Here is a 15,434-nt window from a genome sequence, read left to right as displayed (position 1 = left end):
AGGAGTATAGAATATGCCAGATTTCTCTGAGAAATATTTCCTAAAGTTAAAAAAGGATCCTCCTCGTTTGCACACGATTGGGGATGAGTCTCAGCATGGTGGAGGTCAGCTGCAGAACTGCGAGTGGTGTTCAGAGGCAACCACCAGCTTCTTTGGCCAGAGCTGAAAGGTAGCACAGTACCTGGTATTTCAGCCAGAGGAAACATCTGAAACTGTTTTCTACAAAAAGGAAATACTAGACTTATTGCACACAATATATTCAAATAAAACTTAAGTCATGTCTTGTGTGATTTGGTCTGGTTACAGACATAAGTAGTGCTTCATGAATCCAGTGCTGAATTAATTGTCTGATGCATTGTGAGATTTGTCATCAAACTATTGTTGCTTCTTCTTAACACAACTTAAAACTCCTGATTTTGTCTTTAGAAGAGTAAAGACTGTGATTTACACACAGTTTAAAAGTATTAATCTGCAGTTGGTACCAACCTTATCTGAAAATATAAGCAGTGAGATTCAGTTTGGCATTCCTGGGGTTTTCACACAGTACAGATCTAACCATACTTATCAATTAGTCCAATAAATTAAAATTTTAAACTCCAAGAGCGGCTCTTTGAAGTGTGTATTTTTAAGCCTGAAGATTAATGATCACTAAAATTGAGTAAAGAATAGCTGTAACAGCACTGTTTTAATTTTTGTGTAAGGAACTTCTGTGTAAGGCAAAAAAATACCCTCAAAAATTAGCCGAGCAAAGCAGGAAGCCCATATAATGCTGTATCATGTGATTTGATCTGACAAGACAATATGGTAGAGCAGCAATATTTATTTACATTAATGGAAGAATTTACTGCAAAATGAACTACACTGGCATTATGAAATGCAACTGCAAGAGCAAAGTTACCTTCAGGACTTCTTGGGAATGGATTCTCACTGGAAATGAGTCTGTTCCCACATTGTCTTTAAAATAATTTGGAAAAGCCCCCTGTGTAGGAGAGAACTTAAGCACTCTGTTCTGTTTACTTCAACTGAAATTAAAAGGCATTCAGTGTTTCTAAAGCATCAGCTAAGGGGGCTGTGAACGAGTGTCAGAGGAGAAAAATAACTCTTATTTCATGTTCATCTATTTCTTAATTGTGTCATTAATGTGATAATTATGGAAAAGTAGAACTATTAGTTAGGTTATCTATACCATATTTTTAGATATTATGAGTGTGTGCGTGCATGCTATGATAATTCCCTAGTCTACAGAATAATCTTTGGCAAGAGACAAAGCAGTGGTGGCAGCCACTAAGAGAATTTACCATGGATTGGGATTTGTGAATGTTCCCTGCTGTGCTAGTCCATTTGGGCCATGAGAGCTCAGATGAACATTTTGACTAGCATTATCTAGGTGTGTAGTTCCTTGGTGGGCCTGACACCATAAAGACTGATCAAACACATTCAAACCAGGCAGTTATGCAGCCACAGCCCTTTTAGCTACCTGAGCTACCTTGCAGTTACTTGTCATAACTGATTTGCCTTAATTCACACTTCAGCAGGAAAGCTGTGTCTGTGATACTTTCATTGATGGCTTTCAGCACGTTTGCCTCACTGCCTAAGTCAGATCATCTGGCTCTGCTTCCCATTTTTGCAGTTATGCTGCCAAAGGGAAGCACTGTTTATAGAAATTAGACTCAATTAAAGTGACCCATGCCATTCAAATTCTTAGGTGTTTAAAGCTTAAGCTTTTAAAACTTTACTAGTTACTTTTTTGGAAATATGTGATTGGAAATATGTTTTCTGAGTTAATCACAATTGTAGGTGGGTCTCTGAAGGTCTCAGGACTCCCCTTGCATTCATGTTCTGACTTTTAACTCAAAATTTCAATATTTAGGCTATTTGAGTTATGTAAAAGGTTGTTGTTGTTTTGATTGTTTCAAAAGAAACTGGAGATATGTAAGATCTCCATTGTCCGGAAGCCTTTGAAATATGATGTGGAAAAATCCTGGAAGGAGATCCACTTTTAGGCAGCATTGTCTGCATTCTGCTCTTGTTTTTGACCCACTAAAAACTGGAGCATCTACTAGTCTAGTACCTAGTGAGGAACCCTGTGAAGTGCTGGCCTAAGCTTACAGCAGAGAACCAGCCGGTAAAGGAGCTGGGAGTGAAGGAATGAAGCTGAGCCAGGGGAAAAAGGGGTAGACAGGGGGAAGGTGACTTGAATTTTGCCTTTGTGTCACACCATTGATCCAGAAACACTGTGCTACATTTGACTCAGTATATGCATTCCAAACTAACAGTAAAATCATGTCAAATTGTCTCTCTAGCTCTTGGCTACTCTGGGAAAACTCTGGGTTTCTTTTCTTTCATTGGCATTTTTGATAATCTCATAAAATTATTAATGGAAAAAGTAATAGGAGGAAATAAGAGAAAACTGAAAACTATAATTAGGGTATCTGTTACTCAAGGTGTTAACACCTTGGCTATCTAAAGAAATATTTCATCATAAACGAGTCTGAGGGGTTTTGAAAATAAGTACTGCATGAAACAAGAAAAGCAGGAGAAATTAATGGTTTCTATGCAAACATTAATGGGGTTTTACTGTAGTGATTTGAAAGATGATTTAGAGGTAGCAAAGGATAGGAAACTACTTAGATAGAGTTGTCATCCTTATACTGTGTTGATTGAGTAGAGCAAAGGAGGATCAGTTTCTCACATTGTGAGGAGTAGTGATTTGAAAGAAACAGAAATAATGCTAAATTATTTTAGGTAGAACCAAGACCAATTCATACCTTGGGAATATAAAGCAGGATGTGATTATCAGGGTTGCTAGGAGTAAGAGAGCCTTCCCTGCTCGTCTCAAAGATCTTAGTATGTTTTTCATCTAAACTTTTTCATCTAAAATGTCATGCTCTAATTGAAACAGAAACTAATTCAATAACTGAGGCTATCAAGTACATTTAACCACATATTTTTGGCTATTTAATGTTAGGAATGGGTTTGAAAATATGGGTACAAATAAATACTAATGAGCAAAACAGATAAATGAAACGAGACTTGTTAAAATTTCTTCACCAAAAAGTTTGTCAGGCACTGGAATTGGCTGCCTATGAAAGTGGTTGAGTCATCATCCCTGGAGTATTTAAAATAGGTGCAGATGTGGCACTTAGGGCCATGGCTTAATGGTGGACATATCAGGTTAATGGTTGGACTTGATTTTAAAGCAATCCTAAATGGTTTTATGAGTCTATGCACTGAATTTTATGAAAGGCAATAGGAGAAAGATGTGAATTTTTTACTCTCTTTCACTTTTACGATAGAATGTTACCTTTTTAAGGTTGTGTTTCACATTTCAATGTTCTTTCACAAGGAGAGGTCAAGTACACCTTGGCATCAGCTAATTACTGGACAACTCAAAAGATGGAGGTAAAACAGCCTTGGTGCAAGCTGTGCCCTCACCCAGAGGGAATGAAGAGAGAGAAAAGGCCTGCAAGTATGCTAACTAGCAGGTAGTGTGATGCAGCTTCATTTTGGGTGAGCTGTTAGCACAAGGCTGCATCTGTCCCTTGGCTGTCTCCCTAAGCCCAGCTGTCTCTGTTCTGTGATTCTGAGCAGTAATCTGGTGAGACTCATCAATTGGAAATCACTGCAAGCCACTTGCAGAAATTGGGTCAGAATCTTTGAAATTAATGTGGTCTAATTTCTGGCCATCCTTTTGAATTTTTGTGCATCTGTGCAGTTCTACTAATGATAAATGCAATATGCATGTGTAACAGAACAAGAAGTTTTCTGATTCCATATAATTTATTCATATTTTCCTACGGTTGTAGAACTGTCCTTCCTCATCTCAATCTCAGCTTCAAAGTATAGACATAATTTGAGTATGCTTCTAATTATCTTTTGAAGTATCTTTTCAAAATCTAAATTTAACATACAGAACAAATTTACACCAAATATTTCAAGAAAGAGACATTATTTGCATTCGGAACAGAAATTACTTAAATATATTTTCATTTTGTTACCTATGCCAATTTTTGAGGTGGGGGATTAGATTAATGAAGAGGATGAAAAATATATCACTTTATTTAACAGCTAAGGCATGTGCTTTTTATTGCCTTTCTCACCTTTCATGGAAGCTTGGGAAAATAGTAGTTTCCAAGTTTGAGACACAGACTGTAAATTGGTTTAATCCAATCAAACAACATTTTTGTTCCCAGGTGTAGGGATAATTTTAGTATTTGTACTTACCAAAGTATTGCTGTCAACTCACTGATAGAGTCAACAACAAATAAATACTGAAATAAATTACAATTAATTTTGTGTTTCTATTAAGAGGATGCACACATATAAAAAACAAAAGCATACAATGGATATCAATTAAAAATAAAACTAAGAATGGGTGAAAATTTTTAATTTTATTTATGCAATATTTATATAATGCTGAATTAAACCTAGACATTAAGCCTCATGTTAAAGCTTTTGAACCTGCAAAATTATATCTTTCATAGCAAAGTAAAGGAAGAAAAAGAAGCAGGTATATCAAGGCTCGGAGCTCTCACACACAGTGCTGTCCTTGATGTTAGCTGGTTCTTAAAATTTAAGTATAACTTGGTCTTTCATGAACCTCATCAGTTTTCATCATTGAATTGAGTCTGGTCCTTTTGGTCTTTTTCAAGTGGGAAAACAGAGGCTCCCAGTGTCCCTGTCACTGACACAGAAAAAAAATAAGCTACTGTCCACCTTGACTGTGTAATGGGGAAAATCTGACTGGCAGTTTCCTGCTTCAACAGTTCCTATAGGTTTTCAGTTAGTATTGTATACAACCTCTAATGTTAAACCGTGAATGATAAATTAATTTATGTGATGAAATTAATCATGCAGAACTTAGGACTGAGTGCCTCAGCTGTAGTAACTAAAAGAATCACTAACAGCAAGGAATATGAAAACATTCATATGGATTTAGGAATTAAATTGGAGCAAAGGAGGGGTCTGGCTATTACAGAGTAATGGAAATTCACATTGTCCTTGCTGTTCTCACATATATTTCCCTGCAGAAACAAATTCAGCAGTTACATATATTTGTTCCTGTTTGTGCATGTGGACAGCTTTTCATACATTTTTTCAGTAGTTTTTGAAAGATTATTTGAAAATTAATGTGGCAAAAATAGTATTCAATGTCTTCATTGGCATTCATTATGATGCAGATGCTGTTATTTGTATAGTATGATTTATTCATTAGAGAAGTTAAGTACAGGGTGTGAGGAAAAGATTCCTGTAGAAAAAAATGCAAATGAGAAATTAAATGCAGGAAAAAGTATTGCAATAAAAGAGTAAAGTTTAGCAAATATATGTTTGTTCCATATTTGAAGTTTGGATTTTACAAAACTTATTTTACTGCATGAGGAGGAATTTCTAGAGATTGCAGGTCTAGTAAAATTTTTTTTTGAGGCTTATCAGTTATTTTTTTTTTTAATATGTACCAATGTTCAGTTCTTTAGGTTGTTCAGAATATTTCCTGGAGATTAAAGCAAATTAGACAAGTTTTAAGATCAACAAGTTTATGGAAAGCATTTCTTCCACAGTCCCAACTAATGATCAGTTCTAAATACAGTTATTTAAACAAATATTTAATATGATGAAAATCTAGTTTATTAGCCTTGAAGATTCATTCTCTTTTAATTTGTATTCCTGCTACAGATCACATGAATTTACTTGTTCTGAGTGTGACTCCTTTCCTGGGACATGACTGTCCCTAAATGTCATTATCACTATAAACTACACTACTGTGATTGAGTAAAGTACAATAAAGGAGTCTTTAATAGAATTCATGCAATGCAATATGTAGCAGGTCATTCATCTGCATTTGCTGTTTTTCTTTCTTGAAGAAGCTTGCAAAAAAGCTTAATCAAATACTGAGGCCCCTGAAGTCATACTGTGGACCACCTGACAAGTTGGTCAGAATTAATGTCTCATTAATCATTGAAGTATATTCTGACTTTTGCCAATAAAGTTTGTTCAAAAAGTTTATAATTGAAGGCTTTTCTTTACTATTATAGGAGAAATCTTTGCACAGGCTTTTCAACACTCAAAATAAGAGTGTATTAGGATCATTGCAGCTGACTGCATTGCTAGAGCTATACCCTTAAGTGCAAAAAGCCAAAATCTGAAGTACATTCAACATTTTAGAACTGCAAAAAATTAAGTTAGTTTTCTTTCCTTGCTTTTACTGATTTACAGTTAGTATTTTGGCAGTGCATTAAGGAACAAAGTGAAAAGTTGTTAGGTCTGAATCACTAAAAAGTTTTCAATATATTCTAAATGAATGTAGCTTGAAGAAGCCCCAAACCTTTCTTCTCTGGAGGCTAAAGAGTAATCAGTGTTTACCTTCATCTTTCACTTCATGTGACATTGTATATGCAGCCAAGGAGTAGGTGTTTGCCCATTCCATCAGAAGATGTGTTAATATCATTGGAGCATCTACTAGAAGACATTTAAGTAGCTTAAGCCATGCTGTGCAATGGTCCATATAGAATAAATAAGCACATGTGAACTTCTCAATATCAGCTAGTGTGTGTAGCAACACAGGGAATAAGATTGGTATCTATGCTTGTGTAAAAGAGGAATCTATTTTTCTATATATGCCACTAGAAATGTAACTCATTCCATATTTCTGAGAGTAACTGAAATAATAATCATCATCATCATCATCATCTAAATTCCATGCTTATGTGCCCAAAGTAGAATAGTTAAAAAAAGATGGTGATTTATGAAACAAGATGAGAGTGTAACCTCCTTGTAATTAGGTGTTAACATTTTCAGGGCAGTGTAAAGCATTATGTCATATAGTGCATTACTGAGAACACTTCTGGCAGTCTATATAATTAACTAGATTTCCATACTGGAGGGGTCTTATACAGGGCATCTTATGACAGAGGTATTGTATGTGCCTTCTGTTCCAGTTTTATTGCTGTAAAGATCCAGTTTTATTGGTGTAAGATCCATGGTGTATGCTGCTAAACACTGGCAGTGTTTAAAATTATGCCACCTTCCAGCAACAAAAAGTGTATTTCAGCTTGCTGAGTTTAGGACAATTGTGATTCAGAGCAGAAGCTCTTACCAACTTTGGTGCTTGATGGTTTATTTTCAGCTTTTCATCTTATTCAGTGCTGTCTGTACACCTGATTTTTCCCAAACCAGTGTTTGATTCAAGTAGAAAGTTCTGCAGATATTAATTTGCTTGGGATGCTTTCACTGCCTTACCATAGTACCAAGCCTCAGTTGGGGTGTAAATCTAGTTTTTGTAGCTTCTGTCAATGCCACTGAATACCATCACTGTGGTGGTATTCTGTCAATACCACCACTCTGGTGGTTCAGAGCAAGAGCTTGGCTTGGATAATCAGAGGTTTTAACTACACAGTGAAGCTGTACACTGGGGAAAACTGAAGTGCTTCCCAGACTTGCTTTGCAGATGAACTCCAGATGACTTTTGGCTTCATGTTGGGATGAGACAAATTCTGACCTCTACTTCGATTTGTGAGTAAGGAAACCAAAGCACACAAGGGAGAAGGGAGCTGTGTTATGCTCAAAAAGGTTGTCTAGCAAGCACATTATGGGCACCAGAATCACAGGGTACTGTTAATCTGATTTACCCTTCAATCTCAATGTATCAATTACCCACTATAAGAAACCCATCTCTCTTCATTGCTGTAGAGTCAATTTCAAGAGACAAACCTCACTACTGGGGCATTCGGATAGATGGTTTTTTCAGGCCTTCACCTCCTGTTGGATTAGGATGGCAGCTGTTGTAATCCTCTTGTCTTTATGGCTGAATTATTTTAGCACATAATTCTTCAGTGTTTTGTCATGTGGCAATACTGATAAAACCAAAGCTGCTCCAAAATTATACAGGAAATTATAACATAGAAGGTGAGGAAAATTAATTGCATTTGTATCAACTGCCTGTGATGCAAGACTGGGACAAATTAATCTTCAGTGACCCACTTGCTTCATTGATTCCTTTGGTGTTAAGGAAGAACATGATCCAAGGAGGAACATTATCTATTGCTTTGCTAGGAAAACAAAAAGAATTATGACTATATATACCCTCATAATGAGTTGTAGTGCTACTTTATTTTATATACATGGAAATATAGACTCTTCTATTAGTGTGACTATTAGAGCATGTCAAATTTGAGATGAAGTCTGCTTCCAGCAGAGGAGTTCTTTTTTCACTTTATGCCAAAGTTATGTTTTATTGAAATACTATTTTATCCAAGCTGAACAATTTTTTTGATTTATGGAGCTGGAATCTTTTTCTCTCTCCTAATTTGTTACTGCAGTTTTATCTTTTCAAAAGCAATGTTTCATTTGTTGGATTCGTTTTTTTGAATCTCTATTTCTACACAAAAAAGTAACAGATAATTTGTTGCGCAAGCACTTCTTTTAACAAGTATCCCAAATATAAATTATTAAACCTAAAGTAGTTGGAAGAATTTGATATTCTCATTATAATTTTAGTGAATGAACAGGTATTCATTTTATTATAATTATTTTTATCATCATCATCATTATTATCATCATCATGATGGTGATAAGGTATATGTATTCTCACAAGCTGGTGGAAGTTGCAGGGTGCCTGTTCTATTTGTCGGCTGGACCAGGTTTAAACTTTTTGTTTCTGGGAGACATTTTATGATCATTAAACTACTGACCAGCTGAGAGCCATAATTCCACAAACTGGTGTGCATTTAAGAATACAGAGTTTTATTATGTGACCTTGTTATTTTAAATTTTTAAAATATCATCTCTTTACATATTTTTGAGTATTGTCGTTGTTTTTCTTGTGAAGATAAAGACATTTGGTAAACAATTTGTCTTGAGTAGGAGCTGACACAGTGCTGACAGCACCCAAAGGCTGCAAGGCTGGAGGAGAGGAGAGAAAATACAGCAGCTCAGTGTAACAACTGTCAGCTGTTGTCTCAACCTGCTATGCTACTCTAGGGATTTTCCCTTCATACAGCTCCTCCTATTGCTTGGACTGAGAGAGTGAAATTTCTGTGAAATACTTAACACGAGGGAAAGTAATCTGATGGACTGAAATGTGACTATAATAGTACATCTGTAAGTTGTGTGTATTTTGTAGAACAGAGGCAGCTGTTGGTTCTCTGTGTTTCTCTGTTTGTTGCAGGGGCCAGGAGGTTTTTCCTTTGTATCATCAGTTGCAGAAATCCACAAAATTTTACAGTCCTGTGCCAGAAATGTTAAGTAAACAATGTGATGGCAAAGCAGTGGTTAAAGAATATGTTGACATTAAAAATTATAAAATACAAAGAAGGGCACCAGCCACTTTGTATTCTTTCTCTTTCTGTTCAAGAGGAATGGAATTGGGAGGTAATACTGGTGAGCCTTTATGATATCTGAAGCCTTCTCACTTTTCAGCGCAATCCTCCCATGCTGGTGAATGACCTGTTTGAAGATATCAAGGATGGGGTAATGCTAATTGCCCTTTTGGAGGTTCTTTCAGGGCAGAAACTGGTAAGTTCTTCCTTCTACAAGAACTTTTTTCTTCTTTATATAAAATTGTTGCATAACTTCTGTGGGACACAATTTTCTAATAAGTTTCTGTATTTCCCTACTGTAAAAAAAATTACTCCTTCATAAGAAAATAAGTTTTTCACTGAGTGGATTATCTGATTACAGAGCATCATTACAGATTATTGCAGGCATGCTTGATTGTGTGCATTTTTTATTAATTTTGCCATGTAGCTCCTAAAAATTTCTTATTTTATTAGTCTTTGCAGTTCATCTGGGTTTTGCTGCTCTGACACAATCAGGGTTTAAACTGCAAGTCACTTCTCTGCATCTTGGAAAAAAGAGAGAATTTTCCTGTTAAATTTATGGCTTTGTCTCAAAAAAACCTCATTCAAGCTCCTGAAATTTCATGGGGGCTTATATCCATTTGCCTTGACAGTTGCACTGCTACTGTAAAGAGCCTTAAATGATGCCAAATGGCTTTTTCACAGCCAAGTTATGCAAAGAGGGGATGGTGTGCACATAGCAAATAGGCTGTCTTTTGGGAGGCAGGCTAGTTTTGTGCATGGAGGAAAAAAATGAAAGGATTTTAGGCTAAGGGCTCAGACTTTCTGCAAACCAGCTGGCAGATCAGGTGGCAGCATCTGAGGGAGCAGTGCAGTCTGTCACTCAGCTGGCTCCAGGGCTCAGCTGTTACAGACTCCTTCACATACAAGCTGTTTGCTCTCATTTTCATATTTCACCTCTGTTTTGATTGCAGGTGAACCCCAACATTAGGCAGCAAATCAAACTGCAAAAGTGATTTTACTGTGAAATGGGATAAAGCTGTACTTTCCAGTGTGTGTCTGCTCCACTGAAATATATCCCTTCCAGTTTCTGTTAGTCTGAGACTGAAAGCCTCCCTCTTGTGGTAATCCAGAAGTAGTAAAGGAGGAAAATAATTTTAGTGATGGCACCTGTTGCAGTGAAATTCACTGGATTGTATTCTGCCTATATTAATTAGGGAAAGACAAGAGATATTCCAAAACTAGAATAGTGTCTGGTGAACTTAAAGGTTTTGTATACGAGCATGTGATATCCTGTAGTATATATAATAAATATATATATAATATATATAATATATATAATAAATATATTAAAATATATATACTTATTATATACAGTACATATATTTATTATAGATACTGTATATATATTTATATATTTACTATACATATTTATACTATATATATTATATACATATAGTAGGATATATATGTCTAGCATATGTTCTTGATTGAAGTTGAAAATTTTTTTTTTTTAGCCTACATGTCTTTAGTTCAGTGCAATTCATTGTTCAATGGGAATTTAGGGGTTTTAATTGCCAATGAGGAACTAGAGTCATGGGGTGAAAATTCTTAGGTAAAATGTCTTCATTGAAGACTGATTTTAAAAGTAACAACCACTTTGAAGTATACATTACAGGCAAAAATATTTCACTGAGAGAATTTTGTCTTCTCTCAAATGCATATATATAGATAAACACATATAAGTGTGTGTTTGCATGTGTACAAAAATAGTAGTTATTTTACATTAGAAAAAATTTCTCTGATGTAATGATGTTTAAGGACTGAAGCCAACAATTTGGCATCCTGAGATTAAGACATATGTAACTTTTTAATAATGGAATTATCACACTTGTGTCCCCTGTGTCTGTCAGTCCTCCCTGTATATGCAAAGGTACAATTCAACAATTTCACTGTTCCAAGCAGCATTTTTACATAGACATTGAGAATAAACCTGGAAATTCAGTTTTTGAAGCGAACTGGCATGAATCTAATTGAAGCTTAATCTGTTCTTTCTCTTTAAGCCTTGTGAGCAGGGACGTCAGCTGAAGCGAATTCACTGGGTTGCCAACATTGGCACAGCTCTCAAGTTTCTGGAAGGTAGACGGGTAGGTATGGTAGCACTTAGCCCTGGTTTTACCTTTTTTTTCTTTGTCTCCGTAAGGATGTGATTTGTATCTACCTACCTGTTTTTAGTCTGCAAAATCTGAGCTGTGTATGCAGTCCTCAGTTTCTACACAATGTCTAAAAGCCACTGTAAAGTAAAAATTGTAAGGTCCAACACTAATATGTGGCAATGCATAGGGTAAAACTTGTCTTTTTTGTTTGTTTGTTTTTTAAATTAATAATGGATCACCTTGGAGGATTTTATTTTTTTTTTTTTTTTAATGTGCTTATTGACTCCTCATGATCTCTACTTCCCTCCTGCTGTTCTCAGCAAATAATAAACTTTAGTTCAGGAGAGACACTCATTTATAATTTAAAAAAAAATGTTTCTGGTTTTCACTTGCTTTTACATGCAAAAATCTATTCCCTGAAATTACAGATATGAACATTTAGGGCATTATGACCCCTTATTTGCTTGCCAGGACTTCAGACTAATTGCTGGATTTTTTTCTGTTACAGTCAGGGCTGTGGCTGTTTTAGAAAATAAAAAATAATAATTTTTAAATTTAACAAAAGAAGAAAATTCAAAAACTAATTTTCATCCAGCTATGAATATCATATCATACATATTCTACCCTTTTTCCTGACTTATCTGTGTACTTTAATGACTCAGATCTGGATTTTTTCATTGGATTGTAGGTGTTCTGTCCCCTAATTTCTGCATTTACTTCAGTGATTGTCAATGCAGATGTTACACCTGATGAATTTTAAATCTCCACAATACTGTTCACTGGGATTTGTTTGATTTTGGCAATCTTTCCCTCTTTTTGACTCTGTGACATCTAGACCTAATTACAGTTATGTTATATGGGAAACAATCTTAGCAGATGCCCGTAAAAATAAATTGGAAAGAGAACTTTTTAAAATTGAAAATGTATAACCAAAATAAAGGAGAATATATTTCTGAAGCAAAAGTCCACTTTAGCTCACAATCTACCTATTTGAGGAGGTATAGTTTGTTAATACACAGCATAAGGCAAGGCTGGGGTGAAGAGCAAAACATCCACATTTCCTCAGCTTCCATGTCACAGCATGGTGGGTGACCCTGCTTGGATCCCACAAATACCATAGCAGTGCAGCTGGAAAACTGGCCCTGCCAAGGATCAGGAGAGATTGCCGGAGCTCTGTGGTTTTCCTTCTGGTATCTCAGGATTTTTCTCTGCACTTGTCTTAGTAATTGCATTAATGTCCCAGATTTTCTCCTAGAGGGAGTTGGAAATTTGCAGGTGTACCTGGGTTGTCGATAGCAGACTTCCATAAACTGAATCCAACCTAAAGGATGCCTCTATCCAACCTGTCAACCTTCTCCTTCCAGAGGAGCTGGGGATGCTGTTCAAACAGCAAATGCCCCTTCAGCAGCTGAATGTTATCCCTGGGCTGTACTCAAAGGGCAACAAACACAGACAGGATGTCCTTCCTCTGTGGGCTTTCCCATAAATAAACCTTATTAGACTTTAAATCAACTTCCTGTTTTCACTGTCCAAAGAGACTTTTGCTAATACTCCTGTTACACTACGAACTGCATCTCTCAATTAACAGATACTGTTCTGGACAAAATTGGTTTTCTTGTGGCCCTGGAAAGTTTATTTTTAGTTCTAGATCCATCTTAATGGTGTATAAAATAAAAGTAACTCAATAACCAGACTAGATAGGTTGTGCTTCTGTGAACAGTAGCCTAATCAGAAGCTTTAGCTGAGTCCCTGTAAGTCTTTTGATTTGTAATAGATACTAAAATAACCTCACTTTCTAGAAAAAAAAACTTTTCTTGGAATTGGTCCAGCTGAGAGAATGAGGTATATTTTTTTTTAAGACAGGGAATAGAAAATTTTCCTTATTGACTGGTGGAGGAACTAGTAATGCCAATTTTCCTAGAGCTTTGTTGATTTCTTGGTGGAGAGGATTAAAAATGTGAACTATGGGGACTTCTGCTCTGCCTCTTCCAAAGCAGCCTGTGGAGACTTAATTTGGAAAAAAATCTTAGAGGTCTGGACAACATTTTATTTGCACTTGACATTATCTAGTGGATTTCCAGCTGCTTATTCAGAGAAATGCAGTTTTTTCTCTGTTTTGGAGAGACAAATGAGGTTGCTCGAAGTCATTCTCCATCTTTTCTTTAGACTGTTCACCAAGGTTTATCCACAACCTTTGTCCTTGAGAAGCTTGTAGTAGATGGATACTTGGCAGTCATTCATATTTTTATCATGATTGGTGTCTGACTCTTAATTTTGATGAGGAAATAAGTACTAACATAGTTGCTAACTTTTCAATACTATTTGTTTTATCTAATTTCCTAGAGCATTATCTACATGTTTTTTTCTTTATCATACATTCCCCTCTTTATTTCCTTCTATCTTACAAATCTATTTTAGGGTGATATTTTATTCAGACTGTAGATTAGCAGTTGAGAGTTAATAGTCATGAAATCTGTTCCCATTTCTGTTGAAAAACTTAATTTGACCTTGGACAACTAATTTTTTCCCATCCTATTTTTAAAAGAGCTATTGTTAGGCTTGTCTCACAAAGGGGCCTTAATCAGTGGTTGTGATATCCTTTACAATAAAATGCTCTTGCAGGAGAACCCTAGCATTCTTTTTTCCCTTTTCTTTCTTTATGCTTTTTCCACCCCTTTCCTTTTTGCATTTTTATTTTTAAACCCACTTTTCTCTTTTCATTACGCATGGTTCAGAACTTTGTCAATAAACCCCTGCATAATTTAAAATCTGTTGCCGAGTATTTAATTTGTTCTCCTGATAAAATTTTATTGTCAAAAATGTGCCTTATTTGCATTAAAAAAATGGATCAATGCATCTACCTAATAATTAATTATTTAAAATTTGTTTTTGTGTCATATTTTTCCTTTTGCTTTTCACGCCAGTCCGTATACAGAGGATCTCCGGTTTGTACAGCATTTCTATCTAATTTTTATTTTTCTTTCTGCTTGAAATTATTTTTTCTACAAATAATAGCATGGATTGGTTTTAAAAGTTTTCCATCATTTCCAAAACCTTTCTAAATGTGAAATTATAATTGCCTAAATGTGAAAATGCACTATTCAATATTTTGGGTTTTTAAATTGAGAATCTTGTTTGATTGCAGAAATACATTTCAAATATAGAACCTATTTGAAATGCATTTCTTAATTGCTATATTTTGTGTGTGATAGTAACACATTTTCTTTTCTATATAGATTAAGCTTGTCAACATAAACTCAACTGATATTGCTGACGGCAGGCCTTCTATTGTGCTTGGCTTGGTGTGGACCATAATTTTGTATTTTCAGGTACTACATTTCTTATACTTCAGAGTCGCTTGCTCAAACAATTGTTCAGATCATCACTTTATATGAACTGGTATAGTTCCAGTCTTTCACTGTAGTTAAGTCACTTTGTCATTTGCTGAGGATCTGATCCTGAATAAAGCAACAGTTGATGGTGCCTCACATTGCGTAAAATTACATATTTGTCTGTGGAGTAGATGAGTTCCTTCATCGCTGAAACATATCCTTCTGCTTTCTCTAGGGAATACAACATAGCAAAAGAGGAAAGTAATAGCATTGTGTATTCTTGTTACAAGTATCTTTAGCAACCTCAGTGGTGACTGCACTGAGCATCTAATTCCAGTGCACTGGATGTCAGTCAGTAATTATTCTCAGACCATACATGTAAACACGGTGATTTCACTGACAGATGCAGGTTTTGCAAAGATGAAATTTAGCTGTGAGTCACGTAGATTGAGAGAGGGTTGAATTTGTAGAGGAGAAATCACTTGCATTCTGTTGAAGTTAGGTGGGAGGTAAAACTGGCTTCTAAATCCTGTCCATATGGGTTAACAAAGTGAGTCACTGTTCAACACTTAAAATAACAACTAATTTTATTGCTCTTCTTTATGGGGTTCTTTGGCTACCTTGTGATATCTCAGGGATGCTGTTCTCCTCAA

General features: G+C 35.6%; 1 protein-coding gene across 3 annotated transcripts in view; it reads left to right on the top strand.

Annotated features, from left to right (window-relative positions):
• The window catches only part of SYNE1 (spectrin repeat containing nuclear envelope protein 1), a 289,742-nt gene that overhangs the window by 49,876 nt on the left and 224,432 nt on the right, over nucleotides 1-15,434 (top strand). For all 3 annotated transcript variants that reach the window (XM_041424009.1, XM_041424008.1, XM_041424007.1), the window contains exons 4-6: nucleotides 9,415-9,510; nucleotides 11,357-11,440; nucleotides 14,686-14,778. In XM_041424009.1, coding sequence (XP_041279943.1) covers nucleotides 9,415-9,510; nucleotides 11,357-11,440; nucleotides 14,686-14,778 — 273 coding nt within the window. The remainder of the gene's footprint in view (nucleotides 1-9,414; nucleotides 9,511-11,356; nucleotides 11,441-14,685; nucleotides 14,779-15,434) is intronic.

This window comes from Onychostruthus taczanowskii, unplaced genomic scaffold (genome assembly GCF_017590055.1).
Source record: "Onychostruthus taczanowskii isolate IOZ18803 unplaced genomic scaffold, ASM1759005v1 scaffold8, whole genome shotgun sequence".
Classification (NCBI taxonomy): domain Eukaryota; kingdom Metazoa; phylum Chordata; class Aves; order Passeriformes; family Passeridae; genus Onychostruthus; species Onychostruthus taczanowskii.
This window is presented reverse-complemented; position numbering and strand designations above follow the sequence as displayed.